Source organism: Myotis daubentonii, chromosome X (genome assembly GCF_963259705.1).
Source record: "Myotis daubentonii chromosome X, mMyoDau2.1, whole genome shotgun sequence".
In the NCBI taxonomy this organism is placed as follows: Eukaryota; Metazoa; Chordata; class Mammalia; order Chiroptera; family Vespertilionidae; genus Myotis; species Myotis daubentonii.
Window position 1 is genome coordinate 100,578,140 of NC_081861.1, and position 23,020 is coordinate 100,601,159.

Sequence of the window (23,020 nt, forward strand, 5' to 3'; positions counted from 1 at the left end):
AGAATCTGAGACTAGTGAATTGTGTAGCTCTATGATGTGGGAAACTTTCCCCTTGCATTCCCCAGCAGTGCAGAGTCTTCTCTTCACACAGCCAAATGCTGGTCTGCTTGGGCATGGTAAATTCTGATGGCTTTACCTTGATGACTCCCTGAGACCTTACCCCACCATAAATGTGTGTGAGCACCCAGCGGGTGGAAACTAAACTGGTATACCCTGTGTTTCCTGCTGAGTTGTCTCCGACATAGCACTGGCATCGAGTGTGAACCTGTATAGATATGGTGAACACTATTTACCCTTACCTGGTGAATCATTGATAACATATCTCATGCTACTCAACTGCTGCCAGAGCATCTTTCAGTGACAGAGTCTAACAAGCAGCTGGCAGATGGAGGCAGGAAAAGGCAGATCTTAGCGTACCTTGAAACTTTTGCTGACCTGCTTTTGGACCCAGTGCTGGTAAAAACAAGCCTTGGTGTGCAACTTGATCCTTCCTATGCACCACCAGGCCCAACAGAGGTAGCCACAAACTGTTATTCATTTTTAACCTCTAAAAAGGTTGCTCAGGGCCAGTCACAGGAAGCATCTGACATTGGCTTGCACCAGTGTCCAGCCCAAGAAGCCCTAGAACCAACACTGCCAGTAGACAACTTGAGACATCAGAACAGGATCCAAATAGCTTCACAAGTGGCATATCCAAAGGGAGATCTCAGCAGGTGCCTGACCCAGCTGAAGCAAATTCTGCTTTATGCGGTCAGCGCCCTCAGAGCTGCTCATACACTGTGCTTGGGGTTGATCTTCACAGTCAGACAGCCTGAGGATCGACCTCACACACAAACAAGTCAATAGCATCAAGACTCGATTACAACAGAAGGCCCCACATAACCCACACAAGGGACATTCCTGCAGTACCCAGAGTAGGTAAACTAGGAGACTGCCCCACAAAAACTGGGACTCATGGTAGATCTACCTAATACATAGAAACAAACACAAAGAGGTAGCCAGAATGGGAAGAGAAAGAAACATGGCTCAAATGAAAGAAAAGGAAAAATCTCCAGAAAAAGAGCTAAATGAAATGGAGGTAAACAATTTCCCAGATATAGAGGTCAAAGAATTGTTATAAAGATGCTCAAGGAATTTGATTACTACATCAGCATGCAAAAGGACATATATAACATAAAAAATAACCAGTCAAACAGGAAAAATATAATATCTGAAATGAAGAACACAATAGTAAGAATAAACACTAGGTCAGATGAAGCAGAGGATAGAATCAATGATTGAGAGGACATGGTAGAAAAACACACCCAATCAGTGAAGCAAAAAGAAAATTAAATTGAAAAGGAGGAGCCTTGCCAGTGTGGCTCAGTGGTTGAGCATTGACTCATGCACCAGGAGGTCACCAGTTCAATTCCCAGTCAGGGCACCTGCCCAGGTTGTGGCTCGATCTCCAGAATGAGGCATTGCAGGAGGCAGCTGATCAATATTGATATTTCTCTCTCATCAATGTTTCTATCTATTTCTCCCTCTCCCTTCCTCTCTCTCGAAAATAAAAAAAATTAAATGAGGATAGTTTAAGGAACCTTTGGAAAAACATGAAGTGTAACACAACCCACATCATAGGGGTACCAGAAGGAAAAGAGAACAAGCAAAGAATCAATAACCTATCTGAAGAAATAATGACTGATAACTTCCCTAACTGGTGAAAGAAATGACACACTAGTCCAGGAAGTGCACAGACTCCAAAAATCATGAACCACAAAGTCATACACCAAGAGAAATCTTAATTAAAATGGCAAAGGTTAAAGACAAAGAGGGAATCATAAAAGCACCAAGAGAAAAATAGTTAATTATCTACAAGAAAGCACCTATAAAACTATTAGATGATTCTCAAAAGAAATATTTCAGGCCAGAAAGGATTGACAAGAAACATTCAAAGTGATGAAAAATCAAGGACTTAAACCAAAACTATCTTAAATAGCAAGACTATAATTTAAAATGGAAAAAATAATAAGCTTCCAAGAAAAAACTAAAGGAGTTTGTTACCACCAAACCAGTAGCAATCCTATATAATAAAAGGCTAATATGCAAATCAACCGAACGGTGGAACAACTAGTCACTATGATGCGCACTGACCACCAGGGGGCAGACACTCAATGCAGGAGCTGCCCCCAGGTGTTCAGTGTGCTCCCACAGGGGATGTGCTGCTCAGCCAGAAGTCAGGCACCCACATTGGGAGCAGACCTAAGACATCAATCAGACACCCCCCAAGAGCTCCCAAACTGCGAGAGCGCACAGGCCAGGCTGAGGACCCCCCCCCCCCCAGTGCACGAATTTTGTGCACCAGGCCTCTGGTGCACATAACTATCACTAATCACTTTCAATGTAAATGGCTTAAATTCTCCAATGAAAAGACATAGGGTATGGAGTGGAGGTGGTCAATGGGAAAAAAGTGGACATTTGTGATGCTTTCAACAATAAAGATAAATAAATTTTAAAAGGACATAGATTAGCTGAATGGATAAGAACACAAGACCCATATATATGCTGTCTATCAGAGACACACCTCAGAAGGAGAGATTCACAGAGACTAAAAATAAGGGATGGGAAAAGATATTTTGTGCAAATAGAAACAACAGAAAAATCTGGGGTCACAATACTTATATCTGAAAAAAATAAACTTTAAAACAAAGTCTATAGTAATAGATAGAGAATGATACTACATAATGATAAAGGTATCAATCCAACAAGAGGATATAACCTTTGTAAACTTTTATACACCAAACATAGAAGCATCTAAATATATAAAGTAAATGTTGATGAACATAAAGAGATTGAGAGTAATATAGTTATGGTAGGTGATTTTAACAACTCATTGACATCAATTAATAGATCATTCAGACAGAAAATCAACAAGGAAATAGCAGCCTTCAATGACACATTAGATCAGGTAGACTTAATATATATCTTCAGAGCATTTCAGCCCAAGGCAGCAAAATATATATTCTCTCAAGGGAACATGGAACATTTTGTTGTATAGACCACATGTTAGGGCAAAAATAAAGTCTCAATAAATTTAAGAAGATTGAAATAATATCAAGCATCTTCTCTGACCTGATGGTATGAAACTAGAAATCAATCACAAGAAAAAAATAAAACCTGAAAAGCATACAAACACATGGAGGCTAAACAACATGTTACTAAACAATGAATGGGTTCAAAATGAGATCAAGGACATAATCAGAAGTTAACTTGAAACAAATGAAAATGAGAACACAAAAACTCAGTTGGCAAAAACTAAAAGTATTTCCCTTAAAATTAGGAACAAGGGAGGAATGTCCACTTTCAGTACTCTTATTCAACATAGTACAGGAATTTCTTTCCACAGCAATCACACAAGAGGAATCCAAATTGGAAAGAAAGAAGCAAAACTGTCATTATTTGCAGATGACATGATAATGTATACAGATAACCTAGATCCACCCAAAACTACTAGCTAGAACTGATAAATGAATTCAATAAATTAGCAGGACACTAAATAAATATCCAGAAATAGGTTGAATTTTTATACTCCGATAATGAACTACTACAAAAAGAAGCTAAGAGAACAACCCCCATTTATGATAGCATTTTTTAAAAATCCCTAGGAATAAACTTCACTAACATTACATCTTAAAGAATTAGGAAAAGATTAACAAAAGTAGCCCAAAGTTAGCTGAAGGAAATAAGAAAAGTCAGAGCAGAATTGGATGAAATAGAGAACAAAAATAGTATACAAGAAATCAATGCTTCAATGAGGTAGTTCTTTGAAAAGATTAACAAAATGTAGAATAAAATCATATGATCTTATCAACAGATACAGAAAAATCCTTTGATAACATACAGCATATATCTATGTACAAAACAATACAATGGATACAGAAATAGTGCCTCAACATAATAAAGGCTATATATGACAGACCCTCAGCTAATATCATGCTCTATGGTGAAAAACTGAAAACTTTTCCTCTAAAATTAAGAAGAAAACAAGGACGTCCATTCTCACCACCTCTATTCAACATAACACTGGAAGTTCTAGCCAGAGCAATCAGGCAAAAGAAAGAAAGAAAAGGCATTCAAATGGGGAATGAAGAAGTAAAAGTTTAACTCTTTGCAAATGATATGATTATGTACCGAGAAAACCCTAAGGACTTTAAGACAAAGTTATTAGAAACAAATACAGTACATTTTCAGGGTACAAAATCATTGTACAAAAATTCACTGCATTCCTATACTAACAATGAAATTTCAGAAAAGAATTAAAAATTACTTTTGCAATTGCAACAAAAAAATAAGATTCCTAGGAGTACACTTAACAAACTTACCCGAAAACTACAAAGCATTATTTATTTATTTGTTTATTTTATTTAAAGAGATTGAAAAATACACAATGAAATGAAAATATTTTTTGTGTTCATGGGTTGAAGAAATCAACATAATTAAAGTTTCCGTATTACCTAAAGAAATATACAGATTTAATGCAATTTTCATAAAAATTTCAATGACATTTTTAAAAAATAGAATAAAAAAATCATCTGATTTATGTGGAACCACAAAAGACCTTGAATAGCCAAAGCAATCTTGAAAAAATTGAAGGAAGATGGAGGCATCACACTCTCTGACTCCAAATTATAATACAAAGTAACAATAATCCAAACGGCATGTTAGTGGCAGAAAAACAAATACACCGATCAATAGAACAGAATTAAGATCCCAGAAATAAGCCCACAATAATTTTCAATAAAACCAAAAACATATAATGGAAGGGGTGAAATCCTCTTTAATAAATGGTGCTGGGAAATTCATGATGGCCAAGACATAGAAACAACTAAAATGTGCTTCAATAGATAATTAGATAAAAAAATATGTGGTACATACATGCAGTAGACTACTACTGAGCCATAAGAAAAGATGAAATATTGTCATTTGCGACAACTTGGATCAATCTTGAGAATAGAATGCTAAGTGAAATAAGTCATACAGAAAAAGTTAAGAAGCATATTATTTCGCTCATATGTGGAATATAAAACTGAAAGGTACAAATGAACAAAGACTCATAGCCTCAGATTGCAGTGTGGTGGTTACCAGAGGGAATGGATTTGGGGAAGTAGTACTAGTAAGTGGTAAAGGGAATCAAATATATGGTGATAGAAGATGATTTGACTTTGTGTGGTGGGCACACAATGCAATATGAGATCATGTATCATATTAATGTGCACTTGAAACCTATATAATCTTATTAAATAGTGACATCCCAATAAATTTAATATAAATTCAAAAAAGAATGAATCTACACAAACATAGCAGGTGCTAAAAACAGATTTGAAGACCTATTTTTTCAGAAAGATTTATAGATAAGTTAATGAAAACCAATTGTTTTAATAAAAAGCAATTTCAGCCCTAACTGGTTTGGATAGAACTGCAGGCCGAAAGGTCCAAGGTTCGATCCGGTCAAGGGCATGTACTTTGGTTGTGGGCACATCCCCAGTAGGAGGTGTGCAGGAGGCAGCTGATCGATGTTTCTCTCTTATTGATGTTTCTAACTCTCTATCCGTCTCCCTTCCTCTCTGTAAAAAAAACCAATAAAATATATGTTTTTAAAAAAAGCAATTTCAGCATGAAGCTGCATTTATTACTTAATTAATGACTTATTTGCTAGTCATTGGAAAATACAGGCTGAGAATGCAGTGTTCCAACTTAAAATCTAAAAATGATTGCATTGATACACAAATTTACAAAGATTTGTAAAGATATTTAAAGATCAAACTCCAATTATATGTTTCTAGATCATGAGGAGAGCCCAAAATTCAAGAATATTTGAAGCCAGTTGGCCTCAGAACAAATGCAGCTCTCTCCCCATTCACATCATTCTTATACTGCTAAAGGAGTTTGACAACAAATGTACTAGTAAATGCTAGGTTGCTCTTTTTAAGTTAGGGTTTTCTAAATATGTGGGCTTAGAAGTGGTCCAATTATCACTAATAATATGCATAACAGTACTTCTATGCATGCAGACCTGAAACAAGTGGATATGAAGGCAACATAAGAGTAATGGACAGGTATGGTGCAGGAAGCCTTTTTAAAAAACCTCATTCTAAGTCCATAGCAGAGAACATGGCTTGAAAATAATTGCAAAAATGTGATCTGAGGTGTCATCGATTAGAAAAGTTAGAAAAGCAATGGGAATGAGAAAATGGAGACTTCTTGGCTTTTTTTTTTTTCATTTTCAGCTACCAGACTATGCTTGACTGCTGGCATAGTGTGTGCACCCTGAGACCCAACTTCTCTGACCTGGTCGGGCGTCTTGGAGATCTCCTTCAGGCCAGTGTTCAACAGGTATTCATTGATTCCTTTATTCTATCATTCAATATATTTTTGTTGTTGTCTATTAAGGCACAGTTCTTAGAGCTATGAGCACTACAATGTTGGACTGTGCCCACATTCAGTACTCAGGAAGCTCATAATCTAGTCTATGGGAATGTAAGGGAAGTAACTATAATGTTATAGAAAAAGTGAAACAAGAAAACAGGGAAAATAATAAACCCCTGAAGAGGGTACATGTGATTAGAGACAAGGTAAGTTCTTCATTGAAACATTTATTGAGCATCTGTCTAGTCTGTGCCAAGCATTGAACAGCACACTGTTGATTTAAAGATAAATGGCATGACACCTGACCTCAAGGAACACACAATCTAGTAGGGAAGCAAAATAACAAAAACAAGGTTTGTAGTAGAGTATAATGAGTAGCAGGAAGAAGGGACATAAGAGTCTTGAGAAATAAACAGGAGTTAAACTACTGGAAAAGTACAAAAGAAATTCTAGGCAGAAGGAATAGCATTTGTTAAAATTGGTTTTGCCATGATATTTCTTTCCTCATAAAAGGTTGAACATAGCCCTGACTGGTTTGGCTCAGTGGATAGAGCGTCGGCCTGTGTACTGAAGGGTCCCAGGTTCGATTCTGGTCAAGGGCACCAAAAAAAAAAAAAAAAAAAAAAAAAAAAGGTTGACCATAAACATAGGTGAAAATCTGCCATTTGCTGAAGCATTATCTCAATATGTTGACTTGAAACTCACCAAGTGTTTTTTTCAGCCTACTTACTGTCAATAGAATTGGGGAATTTTAATGACCTATTTCAGTGATGGCGAACCTTTTGAGCTCGGCGTGTCAAAATTTTGAAAAACTCTAACTTAACTCTGGTGCCGTGTCACATATAGAAATATTCATAATTTTTTTTAAATATTTGCAACCATAGTAAAAAAAAGATTTATATTTTTGATATTTATTTTATACTAGAGGCCCGGTGCACAAAAATTTGTGCACTCGGGGGGGGAGGGGGGTCCCTCAGCCTGGCCTGTGCTCTCTCGCAGTCTGGGACCCCTCGGGAGATAACGACCTGCTGGCTTAGGCCTGCTCCCGGGTGGCAGAGGGCAGGCCCAATCCCTAGGTGCAGCCCCTGGTCGGGCTCAGAGCAGGGCCAATTGGGGAGTTGGGGCGCCGCCCCCTGTCACACTCAAGGCAGGGTCGATGGGGAGGTTGTGGAGCAACCCCCTGTCACACACAGAGCAGGGCCCATCAGGGGGGTTGGGGCTCTGTACCCTGTCACGCACAGAGCAGGGCCCATCAGGGGGTTGGGGTGCTGCCCTCTATCACCCACAGAGCAGGGCGGATCAGGGGGTGGGGCGCCGCCACTCTCACACTCAGGGCAGGGCCGAGGGGGAGGTTATGGCTCTACCCCGTCACACACAGAGCAGGGCCCGTGGGGGGGGGGAGCTCCCCCCTATCAGGCACAGAGCAGGGTGGATAGGGAGGTTGTGGCCCCGCCCCCTGTCACACACAGAGCCGCAGGGCGATCAGGGGGTTTGGGCGCTGCCCCCTGTCACGCTGATCCCGGTGCTGGGAGGCATATTACCCTTTTACTATATAGGGTAGAGGCCTGGTGCACGGGTGGGGCCGGCTGGTTTGCCCTAAAGGGTGTCCTGGATCAGGGTGGGGGTCCCCACTGGGGTGCCTGGCCAGCCTGGGTGAGGGGCTGAGGGCTGTTTTCAGGCTGGGGGTGACTGAACTCCCAAACGCTCCTTTTTTCCTTTTTTTTTTTTTTTTTAATTCTGGGCCAGCTTTAGCTTGAGGCTTGGCTCCAGCTCTTAGGCCTCTGGCTGAAAGTAGGTTTCTGGCCTTTGCTTACAATGTTGCCAATCTGCTGGCTGAAGTTTCTGGCCTTTGCTTACAATGTTGCCAATCTGCTGGCTGAAGTTGTTACAATGTTTCTTAAACTGCCAGCTCAGAGGCCTCCAGCCGCAGGTGGGGAACGTTGGTTTCCTCCGTCACTGAGGCAACCAAGCCTCATGTTAGTTTCAAGCTGCCTGGCTGCCGGCCGCCATCTTGGCTGACAGTTAATTTGCATATCTCGCTGATTAGCCAATGAAAAGGGTATCGGTCGTACGCCAATTACCATGTTTCTCTTTTATTAGATAGGATATTTAAATGCCATTTAACAAAGAAAAATCAACCAAAAATATGTATAAAATGAACAAAAACAGAAAAAAAACAATGTACATTTAGGAAAAAAAAATAATAAAAACAATGATAATCAAATGGTACGAAAACTAGAAATTAGTAACTTTTTTGGAGCTGCAGTTTGTCTGCTAATTCTTCGATTGCAGGTTCATACTTAGTGCACTTCAAGGCCAAGCAAGCGCCACTAACTTCATCTGTTAGCCAGTTTCTTTTGTTCGTTTTAATATTATTTAATGCTGAGAACAAAGTCTCACAAAAATATGTTGATGAAAAATTAGCAAAGCCATCGCTAGATTTTTTATGTCGCTAAAAGTGTCAGGTACTCTGTTCCAAGCACTCAAAATTTCTTGTTCGTAGTTGCACTCTTCTTCATTATTCAAACGATTCTGTTCCAGATTTTCAAGTTTCGACCTTAAGTCAACAAACACATGAGTCCAAATGCTACCTTGAAAATCTGCAAGTTGCATCTCTAAATCGTCAATTTGCATCCATTGGAAATCCTTTAATTTCAAAGTACTGTAAACAACTACATCCAGATACTTAATTATTTTAATGGTCTGTTCTAGGCTTCTAAATTGGTTGAATCTTTCTCTGAACTGTTCAAATAATGAGTTTACTATATTCTGGTAAATAAGTATGGACTCCATTAAACTCGTTGTAGTGGCCTTCTCGAAATACTTTTTTATCCGAGGAAAATACTTATAAGTTTTAGTTTCAATATCTCGCTTGAAAATTTTAAGTTTACTTTCAAAAGATTTGATGTATCCAAACATAACATCAATACTTTTGCCAAAACCTTGTAATTTTAAGTTCAGTTCATTCATATGAACAGACTGATCTGTAAAAAACATCGAATTGCTGACCCACTTATGATCATTGATCTGAGGAAAGTTTGCCAGATCCTTATTCTCAATAAATACCGTAATTTCTTCAAAGCACTCCACAAATCACTCAAGTACTTTACCTCGACTCAGCCATCTCACATTATTGAACATCAGTAGTCCACTGTAGGTTGAATCAACTTCCTATAAAAGTGCAGAAAATTCACGCTTGTGAAGGGGTTGAGAAGCTATAAAATTCACAATTTTTGTTACAACTGACATTAAATCATTCAATTCTGAGAATCCCGATTTGGCACACAACACCTCCTGATGGATAATGCAATGAAAAGGTACAAGTGGATGTCTAATAGCTTCCATAAACAATTTCAGGAATCCCACATTTTTTCCCACCATATTTGGTGCCCCATCTGTCATGATTGACACAATTTTAGAGATATCAATGTTTAGGTCACTGAATGCTTTTATAACAACCTTACATATTTCCTTTCCTGAAGTACTCATTGGCACTGATTCTAACTTCATCAACTCTTCTCTCATTGTGAGACCATCACAATATCTAGCAATAATGGCCAACCGAGCATTTGATGTGACATCAGTAGTTTCATCAAGGGAAATCGAAAAATATTTACAACTATTTAAGTCTTTTTTAAATTGGTGTTGTATGTTTTTGTTAAGATCTATTATTTTGTCTTTGATAGTATTTCTACTGAGTGGTAACTCAGAAATTCTTTTAATATCATCTTTATTTTTCATATCAAGAAATAGAGCTGGTGCACATCTTAGAAATGTTTCCCTAATAAATTCTCCGTCACTGAGGGCTTTTTCCACGCTGAGCTATGGAGTGAGCAATACAGTAACTTGCTGATGTTAAATTTGTAGAGCATCTTACAAATTTAATGATGGAATTTGATTGACTTTTGTAGAGGTGTAGCTGCCTAGAAATGTATTTTTTCCTTTCATCGATACTTTTTTTCAAGAGCTGACAATGATTAGTTTCAAAATGTCTCTTACATTTCACGTTCTGCTTACTACCATTTCATTACACAGTATGCACAATGATCTGTTGTCTCTGTCTATAATCCCGTACATCTCGGTCCATATGTCTTGAAAGGGTCGGCTACTGCTACTTCTACTTCCTTTGTCATTCAAACTTGCTTTTTTATTTTTTTGATTCTCCAGCACAAGGATGCAAAAATAAATAAATATAAATCACGGCATTTTTTATAAAAGGTTGATAGGTTTCTTACCTATTAACTCTTTGCACTGACTCCTGGTGCAAAACAATTCAAAGATAGTATGTATAACCAACAAATATATGGTGCTGTAATCAATTATCCAACACACAGAATGTTTTGTCGAGCACTGTTGCACTATATATCTTTTTCTTCTAACTCTCCCACTCCTGTCTCCTAACGAACATGGCGATCAAATGCGTCTGTTTGCTGAATGCACCCGAACGCACGGGAAGCTTACCCGAGGCACATGTTGACAATAACGAGGCTGTTTCCAGAACTGGGCATTTTGTCACTCAAGTAAAAATAAAATGTCATAAGTAAAGATTAATCTCTTTATAGTGCAATTCTTAACCTTTTTATATTAATGTCAATATTGGAACAATGTATCTTGGATGTTTTCACTATGTATCTTTGCTATGCAACACCAATGTACATGTTTACATCCGGTTTTAGAATTGCATTATTGATCATGATTAATGTGAGTAATAATATTACTCGAGTGATGTCCAACTTTGGCCATTGAGAGAGACAAATATTTGAATTATGCAATTTTTTGTCTCTGTCGATGTGTGTCACTCAAAATGAGTGCGTGTGTCACCTCTGACACGTGTGTCATAGGTTTGCCATCACTGTCCTAGGGCATGGAAAACTAAGGAGAAAATAATCAAATGGGACTACATCAAAATAAAAACCTTCTGAACAGTAAATGAAACTATCAACAAAATGAAAAGAGAGCCCACTGCATGGGAGAACATATTTGACAATGATACATCTGTTGAAGGGTTAATATCCAAAATATATAAGGAATTCCTACAACTTAACAAAAGGAAGATGAATAATCCAATTAAAAATGGGAAAGGGCCAAAACCGGTTTGGCTCAGTGGATAGAGCGTCGGCCTGCGGACTGAAAGGTCCCAGGTTCGATTCCAGTCAAGGGCATGTACCTGGGTTGCGAGCACATCCCCAGTAGGAGATGTGCAGGAGGCAGCTGATCGATGTTTCTCTCTCATCGATGTTTCTGACTCTCTATCTCTCTCCCTTCCTCTCTGTAAAAAATCAATAAAATATATTTAAAAAAAATGGGAAAGGACCTTAATAGACACTTCTCCAACATGGACATACAGATAACTAAGAGACATATGAAAAAATGCTCCAACTCACTGATCATCAGAGAGATGCAAATTAAAACAATGAAGTACCCCTCACACCTATCAGAATTTCTACTCTCAACAAATCAAGAAATGTCAAGTCCTGGCAAGGATGTGGGTAAAGGGAACCCTAGTACACTGCTGTTGGGAATGCAGACTGGTGCAGCCCTTCTGGAAAACAGCATGGAGTTCCCTCAAAAAAAATTAAATATGGAACTGCCATCAGATCCAGTGATCCCACTTCTAGGAATATATCCTAAGAAAGCCGAAACACCCAATCTGAAAAAAATATATGCACCTCTAAGTTCATAGTAGTGCAATTTGCAATAGCTAAAATCTGGAAACAGCCTGAGTGCCCATCAGTTGATGAGTGGATAAAAAAGCCATGGTACCTTTACACCATGCAATATTATGCAGCAGTAAAAAAGAAAGACCTCTTACCCATTGAGACAGCATGGAGGGACCTGGAGAGTATAATGCTAACCAAAATAACTCAGTCAGTGGAAGACAAGTATCACATTATCTCACTCATATGTGGATCTAATGAACAAAATAAACTGATGAAGAAAATAGAGACATAGGAGCATGGAACAGACTGTTGAATCTCATGGGAAGGCAGGAGTGGGTGGGTGGGTTGGTAGAAAGAGATCAACCAAATTACTTGTATGTATATACTAGAGGCCCGGTGCACAAAATTCATGCACAGATAGAGCCCCTAGTGGCTGCAGGCCAGGGCCTCCCTTCCCCATGACTGCCTGCCGCCGCCGCCACTGGCAGGGGCCTCTCTACGCATCCACCTTAGCCTGGCACTGCTTGCTCACCTGCTCCACCATCCCACTGTGGTCCCACTCTCGTCGGGGCCCATCAGGGCTTGCAGTGCCTCCACTGCTGCCTGCTGTCAGTGCCGTGTCACCGACGCCCGCCATGTTCCGCACTGTCCCCTGGTGGTCAGCGCACATCTAACTCCAGGTTGGTCGAACTCCTGCCCATAGGTACAATTTGCATATTAGCCTTTTATTATATAGGATACATAACCCATTGTCATAGACAATAGGGTGGTGAAGGCAAAAGGGGTGTGGGTGGGTGGGTGGGTGTGAGCTATAAAGACCAATGGGAGAAAAATGGGGATATATGTAATACTCTCAACAATAAAGATTTCTTTTTCTAGCTCCCAGACCCCTTTATTTATTTATTTATTATTGTCTAAAGTTTTACATGTCTCCTTTTTCCCCAATTGACCCCCTCTCCCATCCCTTCCCAGCCCGGGCAAGCCCCCATAGCCCCAGTGTCTGTGTCCATTGGTTATGCTAATATGCATGCTTACAAGTCCTTTGGTTGCTCTCTAAACCCCTCTCCCCTACCATTTGTCTCTAGATCAATCTATTCTTGTTCATCAAATTATGTTGATCATTATATCCCACAAATGAGTGCAATTATGTGATATTTATCTTTCTTTGACTGGCTTATTTCACTTAGCATAATGCTCTCCAGTAATAATCTCAACAATAAAGATTTTTTTAAAGAAACAAAAATTAACAAAAAATTAAGGTAAATAAAAGAAAATCACAAAAGCCATATATTGTATGAATTCATTTATATAAATTGTCCAGAATAGGCAAATCTATAGAGGTATAAAGTAGATTGGTGTTTGTCTAGGGCAGTGGTTCTCAACCTGTGGGTCACGACCCCTTTGGGGGTCGAACGACCCTTTCACAGGGGTCGCCTAAGACCATCGGAAAACACATATATAATTACATATTGTTTTTGTGATTAATCACTATGCTTTAATTATGTTCAATTTGTAACAATGAAAATACATCCTGCATATCAGATATTTACATTGTGATACATAACTAGCAAAATTACAGTTATGAAGTAGCAACGAAAATAATTTTATGGTTGGGGGTCACCACAACATGAGGAACTGTATTAAAGGGTCACGGCATTAGGAAGGTTGAGAACCACTGGTCTAGGGCATAGAGGATTCCCAGGAATGGATGGGGCAGCTAATGTGTATGGGCTTCCCTTTAGGGTGATGGAAGTATTCTAAAATTTATTGTGGTGAATGTTTGCATGAAACTCAGTATGGTATAAATTTGTGACTTTTACACATTTTCCAGTTTTATTGAGATGTTATTGACATACAACACTGTATAAGTTTAAACTTTACAGAATAATGACTTGACCTTCATAAATAGCTGAATGATTATACAGTACAAATGTCATGGGATGTTAGATGTTTTAATAACATCTAATATCTCATATAGATACAAAAATGGTTATTAGTTTACTGTGATGAGAACTCTTAGGATTTACTTTTTAAACAACTTTTATATATACCAGTGTTGAATATGATCATCATGTTATACAATTTATATCATTTTTACAATCTTTAAATATATATATTTTAATTGATTTTAGACAGAAAGGGAAAGGGAGAGAGAGAGAGAAACATCAAAATGAGTGAGAACCTTCAATCAGCAGTCTCCTCCTGCATGTCCCCCACTGGGAATGGAACCCACAACCTGAGCACATGCCCCTACTAGGAATCAATTCATGACCCCCTGGTTCATAGGTTGATGCTCAACCACTGAGCAACCCTGGCTGAGTTTATGACCCTTTTTAGATTCCACATATAATAAGAACATAAAGTATTTGTATTACTCTGTCTGATGTATTTTACTTAGCATAATGCCCTTCAAGGTTTATCCAAGTTGTTGCAAATGGCAGGATTTCCTTCTATTTTATGGCTGAATAATAAAAATATTATAAATAATATAAATTACATTTTAAAATATATATGTTCATCTGAAAACAGACACAGATTGTTTCCATGTCTTGGCTCCTATAGATATTACAGCAATTAACATGGGTGTGCAGATGTATCTTTAACATAGTGCTTTCATTTCCTTTATATATTCTCAGAAATGAAATTCCTACATCATATCATAGTTCTATTTTGAATTTTTTGAAAAACTTTATACTGTTTTCCATGTTAATTGTACCAATTTACAATCCCAACAACAGAGCAGCAGTGTTCCCATTTGTACACATCTTCAGCAGCATTTCTTATATCTTGTCTTTTTTATGATAACCATTCTAACAGGCATAGAGTGATATCTCATTATGGCTTTGATTTGCATTTCCCTAATGTATAGTGTTGAGAAGTTTTTCATGTATGTATCTGTTGGCTATTCATATATCATCTTTAGAAAAATGTCTATTCAGGTCCTTTCACCATTTCTTATTTGATTTATTTTGATATTGATTTGCGTGGGTTCTTCATATATTTTAGATATTAACTCCTTATCAGATATTTGGTTTAAAAATATTTTTTTCCCATTCTGTAGGTTGACTTTTCATTGTGTTGATTGTTCCTTTTATTGTGCAGAACTTTTTTAATTTAGTGTAGTCTTACTTGTTTATTTTTTATTTTCTTGTTTATGCTTTAGGTTCATATGCAAAGAATAATTGTGAATAACCATGTGAAACATTTTTTCTTCTAGGAGTTGTATGGTTTCATGTCTTAAATTAAGTCTTTAATACATTTTGACTTAACTTTTGTGAGTGGTGTCATATAGTGGTCAAGTTTCATTATGTTAATTAGCTTGGTTTTGGTAATTATTTCATCATATACACATATATTAAACTAGTGGCCCAATGCACAAAATTTATGCAGGGAAGGGGGGTTTCCCTTCAGCCCAGCCTGCACCCTCTCCAATCGGTCCTAAACCAGCAGTTGGGCATCCCTCTCACAATCTGGGACCTCTAGTTTTTAACTATTCACCTGCCTGCCTGCCTGATTGCCCTTAACCCTTCTGCTTGCCTGCCTGATCGCCCCTAACTGCCTCTGCCTGCCTGCCTGATTGCCCCTAATTGCCTTTGCCTGCCTGTCTGATGACCCCTAACTGCCCTCCCCTGCCGGCCTGATCTCACCCCTAACTGCCCTCCCCTACCAGCCTGATCTCACCCCTAACTGCCTATGCCTGCCTGATCGCCGGCGTCTGGGGTGCAGGTGAATGGGATTCCTGTCTGGCAGGCTGCTGACAGCAAGCTATCCAATAGCCAATTCTGCAAGGAATGGGGCTCTCTCCTCCCTCCTGTCAGGGTCTGGTTTGAAGGCCAGCCACACCTCAAACCACATGAGACCCAGAGTTCTACGGTGGCCTGGCTGGATGGGGCCCACAGCCCCCTCCTGCCGCAGCACCACAGCATCCCAGGGCCCACAGTCCCCTCCTGCCATGGTGCCATGTTGTCCGGGGGCCCACAGCCCCCTTGGTAGTCAGTGCTGGGTCGCTGTGGTGCCCATGTCAGCGGCAATCAGTGCTGGGTCGCCGTGCCACCATGGTTGGCCGGGACCCATGACTGACTTCCGTGGCACCCACAATGGCAGCAGTCAGTGCTGGGTCACCGCAGTGCCCGTGGGAGCCAGAGGGGAGGGACTGAGAGGTCAGCAGTTCAGCCCATTTGCCAGTCCCCGCCCACCCAAGCCTGCTGCATGCACAGCCTGGCGTTCAGTCATCCGTTCGGTAGTTTTGGATGTTACAGACCCTGGCTCTTTATAGATATAGATAGATATAGATTAGATATAGATAGATATAGATATAGATATAGATATAGATATAGATATAGATATAGATATAGATAGATCATTAAGTTGTATATTTTAAGTACATACCATTTGCATTTATCAATTACACCTCAACAAAGTTGGAGGGGAAAAGGGACCAATAAAGGGTTCTTTTTTATTGTAACCATGGATACCTACAACAGCAAACAATCCATCGCTAAGATTATAATTAATTTATTAATTCAGTTATTGATAATTCTTTCATCACTGATGATTTTTTTCTCTCCCTCTCTCTTCCACTATGAAATCAATAAAAAATAAACAACAACAATAAAAATATAGACACTTATGGAAAAGCCTATCACCTCCCCTTGTGACCATGATAATATAGAGTGATTAAGAAAATGTATCTGAGAAGGAAAGTAGGGGAGGGCGGGGGTAAGGGGAAGAGATCAACCGAAGGAATTGTATACATGTATATAAGCCAAACCAATGGACATGGACAACAGGGGGATGGGAGCATGAGTGTGCAGGGTGGGGGGGGGAGGTTGGGGGTTAATGGGGGGGATGAGGACACATTTGTAATACCTTAACTAATAAAAAAATGCAAAAAAAAGAAAAGAAAATGTATCTGGAACAGAATCCTAGCCTTACTAACTTTGTAACCTTGGGCATATTACTTAACCTCTCCATTCCTCAGTTTATGCATTTGTAAAATCAGGTACTAATAGTATCTTTCTTCATAAGATGTGGTGAGTAAATAAGAAAATAGATGCAAAGCACTTATTATAGTGCCTGCCACATAATAAGCAGTGCTTCTTATTATTTTATCACATTTTAGATTTGATTCTTGATAATGGATTATCTGCAGAGGGCTAAGGGGCAGATGATGTCATCAGATGACTCGGCAATGGGTAACAGGAAACCCAGTGTTTTAATTGGGAACCTATTCCCCAACATTGACAGAGTTATGAAGCTCTAATGTTTGTCCTCCCTTCCTCTCTTGTAGGATTGTTTATTTAAGAAGAGAGAGGATAGGGGAAATTAAGAGGGAAGAAGGGAATCCTATATAATAAAAGAGAATCATGGTAATTAGCTGTACGTCCGCTACCCTTCCCATTGGCTAATCAGAGAGATATGCAAATTAACTGCCGGCCAAGATGGCGGCCAGCAGCCAGGCAGCTTGAGGCTAACATGAGGCTTGCTTGCTTCAGTGACAGAGGACTCCAACGTTCCCCGCCTGCCGCTGCCAGCCTCTGAGCTTGCCGTTTGAAACATTGTTACAAATATAGAAGCTAAACAAAACCCCAGGAACCTGCTTTCAGCCAGCCGGGATCTCAGAGCTGGAGTTGAAACAGTGTTTCGATTATAGAACCCAAACAAACCAGATACCTGCTTTCATCAGCAGAGGCCTCAGAGCTGGATCAGAGCTAAAGCTGGCCCAGAATAAAAAAAAAAAGAAAAAAAGGAGTGGTTGGGAACTTCAGTCACCCACCAGCCTGAAAACAGCCCTCAGCACCTCACCCAGACTGGCCAGGCACCCCAGTGGGGACCCCCACCCTGAAGGGTGTGTAACCAGCTGCAAACAGCCATCATCCCCTCACCCAGGTTGGCCAGGCACCCCAGTGGGGACCCCCACCCTGATCCGGGACACCCTTCAGGGCAAACCAGCCGGCCCCCACCCATGCACCAGGCCTCTATCCTATATAGTAAAAGGGTAATATGCCTCCCAGCACCAGGATCAGCGGTGCCGAGAGGCCTCCCGACACCAGGATCAGTGTGACAGGGGGCAGTCCCCAAACCCCCTGATCACCCTGTGGCTCTGTGTGTGACAGGGGGTGGGGCCACAACCTCCCTATCGGCCCTGCTCTGTTCGTGACAGGGGAAGGCGCCCCAACCCCCTGATCAGCCCTGCTCTGTGCCTGATAGGGGGGAGCTGCCCAGCCCCCTGATCACCCTGCGGCTCTGTGTGTGACAGGGTGCGGCGCCCCAACCCCCTGACCGGCCCTGCTCTGTGTGTGACAGGGTGTGGTGCCCCAACCCCCCCCACCACGGGCCCTGCTCTGTGTGTGACGGGGTAGAGCCATAACCTCCCCATTGGCCCTGCCCTGAGTGTGATAGTGACGGTGCCCCAACCCCCTGATCGGCCCTGCTCTGTGGGTGATAGAGGGTGGTGTCCCAACACCCTGATCCTCCCGGCTCTGTGTGTGACAGGGGGCGGTGCCCCAACTCCCCTATCAGCCCTACTCTGTGAGTGACAGGGGGGAGCTCCTCAACCCCCTGATCGGCCCTGTTCTGTGCATGACAGGGGGGAGCTCCTCAACCCCCTGATGGGCCCTGCTCTGTGTGTGACAGGGTACAGAGCCCCAACCTCCCTGATGGGCCCTGCTCTGTGCGTGACAGGGGGCAGTGCCAACCCCCTGACTGGCCCTGCTCTGTGGGTGATAGAGGGTGGCACCCCAACCACCTGATGGGCCCTGCTCTGTGGATGACAGGGGGTGGCGCTGCAACCTCCCTATCGACCCTGCCTTGAGCGTGACAGGGGGCGGTGCCCCAACCCCCCAATTGGCCCTACCCTGAGCATGACTGAGGTTGGCATCGCAACTTCCCGATCTGCCCTGCTCTGTGCATGACAGGGGGCGGCGCCCCAACTCCCCAATCGGCCCTGCGCTGTGCTGACCAGGGGCTGCACCTAGGGATTGGGCCTGCCCTCTGCCACCTGGGAGCAGGCCTAAGCCAGCAGGTCGTTATCTCCCGAGGGGTCCCAGACTGCGAGAGAGCACAGGCCGGGCTGAGGGACCCCCCCTTTCCCCCGAGTGCACAAATTTTTGTGCACCAGGCCTATAGTATTCTGTATAAAACATGTTTTAATAAAAAACACTGAATCCACAAGTTTGTAAATACATCCTTATTAATCAGCTTCTATAGCACAAAAGATGTTGCTCTAAGTTGTTAAGAAAATATTTTGAGGTAAATAGAAAAGTAGAGCAAATTTCTGAACTGTCCAACGAAGGCCAGCAGTTCTTCTTATAGCCAGGTGTAGGCAGGAAAGGATATTACAAATACAAATTAGTATATTTGTCCCTTGGAAATGATGGATACATATGTTTTCACATGCAGGATGGCAAAGACTACATACCCCTCAATGGCACTGGTGGAGCACCCACATTCATGGCCCTGGATCCTGTACAAGAGACCATAAGTAATAATATCATAATGGAATCCAGGTGAGATCCAATAGCTTCTTTTTCTTTGAGATGATGGTTTGGAAAACTGTTAACAAGGTTAATTGTCTAAAATTAGTAACTGTTTTAAAGGGGGAGCAGTAAATTATATTCCTCTTTTCTCAGAGTTCTGAACCAATTGAAACATAAATGACAGTGCCAATTTAAGGTCTTCATTCCAGCTTTATTGTTGACATAAGCTAGATCAAAGAATTGGTTTATAGGTGCAACCAGATGGATTTTTAACACTCTCCTGGATTAGATTTACCCTAAAATTTCAGAGTTCCCCCTCAAGGAGAATACACTCTTTGCAAGAAAGAAAGTCCTTGAAAAAAGTATGGCAATTAATTCTCTTTACCAGTCTGATAACTAACTTCCCCTTTTGCAATGAGGGGTGGGGTAAGAGATTCAGGTGGTGTGTGCCTTTTACAGAGTGTCCTCCACATGGAAATGAGAGGAGTTAAAAAACAGTGTCCCTGCCAACAAGGTATATTGAATGATAAGTGGAGAGGGCCCAAGGGCAATTGAGGATAAGACTAAGCACAATTTAATTCACCTCAAGTGAACAATGAATATATTAAATAATTTTGTGTTCAACATTAGTGTTAGCCACTGAGAGGGTCTAAAATAAGACCACTCAAAAAACTGACAATCTATTATTGAGATAAAACATACATAATTATGAGTAAGTCTAGGGAGCTTTGTCAAGAGGGCATAAATAAGTGGTGTGGATTAACTCATAAGAGTTCAGAGAACAAAGAAATCAACATAAGGTTAAGGCATAAAGTAAGGTCTCCATTTATAGTTGTGTAGTTTGTGTAAAACACAACTCAGGGAGAAAGTGGGGACTGAATCCAGCTCATGTTCTGCTTGATAATCCCTATGCCCAACACATCTTTGTATGCCTAGAGAAAGGGACATCTTTCATAGTTACTTTATCATTCATTGAGGGTCTAGGGGAGGATTCTGCCAAAAGGTGGTACCTTTTACTAATCTATATAATATATAGGGTGGTCATGACCTTAGTAGAAGATTCCTAGAGGAGCTGAGGCTAACAGTAAGCCCACCAAGGGTGGAGCAGCATTTACTCAGCAGTTCCCAAATTCCATTATATAGTCATTAGCTGAAAAATTAGTATGATTCCAATGATATTATGCTGGAACTAGGTGCACTACATCTCTATTACTCATCACATAGATTTTATTTTTCAACATAAGTCTTTTTTTTTTTAAAAGTTTCAGCTATCAAAGTTTTCCATATTCTGCACATCACATGGTTCATACAAGCCTAACCTATTTTGCACTTGATTGGTTGACATTTCCTTCATAACACTATACACATTTAATGACAGCTATAAGTCACAGTGTTTTTCAGAAGGAAGACAATCATGGAGTCATCCTAGCTGGAGTGTTAGGAAATATACCATACACAGTCCTTTAAATTTTACCTTTTTTTAAAGAATGAAGAAACCAAAGCTATGAGGTGTGGAATGTTCTGGGTTCATCTAGAGAAGCACTGAGAATTGAGCTCTGATCCATGAGGCCTTGTCTGGTTGCTTATTCACACTCTTGTTGTTGTTCAACCATTGGCTGGACATATTATTTACAATCATATCTATATATACAAGTATAAAAGCCTAAGCAACCGGCCGATCGGCCGACTGTTTGACTGTCCGACTGGTAGCTATGACTTTCACTGACTACCAGGGGCAGACACTCAACGCAGGAGCGGAAACCACAGGCATGGAAACATGGAACAGACTGATGAATCTCAGAGGAAAGGGGGGAGGGGGAGGGTGGCAAGAGATTAACCAAAGATTTTATATGCATCCTGGAGGCCCGATACAGGTCCCTTGGCCTGGCCTGCACCCTCTCGCAATCCGGGACCCATCAGGGAATGTCAGAGAGCTGGTTTTGGCTCAATCTCCACAGGCCAGGCCGAGGGACCCCACTGGTGCACAAATGTAATAATGAGGAGGAAGGGAATGCCTTCTCCACTTGGAGATTTTTCTTCAGGAGGGCTGCATGAAGTAAGTCTTGGAGAGGATCAAATTTCATTTTATTAGTTTCATTTTATGCTGGCCATCAATCTATAGTGACATGTGCCTTGGGGAAACCATGCAGTGAAAGGAAGGAATGTGCACAGTCAGGGACTCTATAATTATTTGAGGGCTTTGATCCATTCCTGTCTCATGTTACTGGGTGGCACCAAGTGGTTCACCTATAGCTAACTTCTCCATCTATGCACCTGTATGCCCAGACCTGACTCTCAACACTTACCTTTATTTCTGTGCATTCATGGTGAGACCCAGCAGCCATGGTAGAGCATGCCAACAGCCCGGCCCCATTTGGTTACTATCACACCTGTAGTTGACCTTGGTCCTATTTCCTTGCTCTGACCCATACCACTATGTTTGCATATGCAACTGGTCCTTTACACTACACAATATCTACAGTTGGCACCTTCAACTGACTGTATGCATACCACTAGCTATGGGAACCACTGCTGTTGTACTGGTTCCTAGCTGTTTGACCTGAAGGACCCTCAGAGGACCCTAATAACACCTGCAGCCACTGAAGAAGCCCCAAAGCATTTGCAAAAGGCCACACAGTTGTCAATGCTGCTGACTCCAGTGGCCTAAGTTAAAGAGACAGTAAGACCTCTGGACCCAGTGCCACCACATATTCCCACACTTGGCATCCTTCACCACTAATCCAGAGTATCATAGCATATCCAGTGTAAACCTACCCACAGGTGAATGGCTAATTTTTTTTAATGAAGTTAGTTCATACATTCTGAAAAACATGATAGCTTCTTCAAATGTACAGACACACATGCAAGGCTACAAGAATCACTATAATTCAGGGAAACATGAAAATACCAAATCCATAAAGAAAACTTACTTAGAATAAATATGTTTCTAAGGAAAAATAAGAAAACTTCTAGAAAATCAATCCAAAGAAATGGGTATCCATGAATGGCTCAAAAAGAATTTGTAATAATAAATAATTCTAAAGATACCCAGAGAGCTACAACAGAGCATAGATTAACAATTTAGCAACCAAGGGGGAAAAAAGAAAAAAAAAAGTAATAAGTTCAAGAGTGAGATAGAAAACATTAAAAAAAAAAAAACCAGAAATTTTGGAACTGAAGAATAAAATGATTGAATTGAAGAATTCAATAGATAGCCTCAATAACAGAATTGCTCAAACAAAAGAAATAACTACTGATATAGAAGACAGATCAATTGAAATTAACCAATCATAACAGAAAAAAACGAATGAAAAGTAATGAGGAAAGCATTCAGTACTTTGGAATCTCAGAAAGAGAAAGGAGGAAGAAAGGGGTAGAAAGCTTATTTAAATAAATAATGATGGAGAATGTTACAACTGTGGAAAAAGAAGAGATATGGATATCCACATTTATGAAGCTAAAAAGTCACCTCAACAT

General features: G+C 40.6%; 1 protein-coding gene across 2 annotated transcripts in view; it reads left to right on the forward strand.

Moving 5' to 3' along the window:
• The window catches only part of LOC132225132 (vascular endothelial growth factor receptor kdr-like), a 388,352-nt gene that overhangs the window by 298,285 nt on the left and 67,047 nt on the right, over nt 1–23,020 (forward strand). For both annotated transcript variants that reach the window (XM_059680383.1, XM_059680382.1), the window contains exons 27-28: nt 6,267–6,372; nt 19,467–19,573. In XM_059680383.1, the coding sequence (XP_059536366.1) occupies nt 6,267–6,372; nt 19,467–19,573 (213 nt within the window). The remainder of the gene's footprint in view (nt 1–6,266; nt 6,373–19,466; nt 19,574–23,020) is intronic.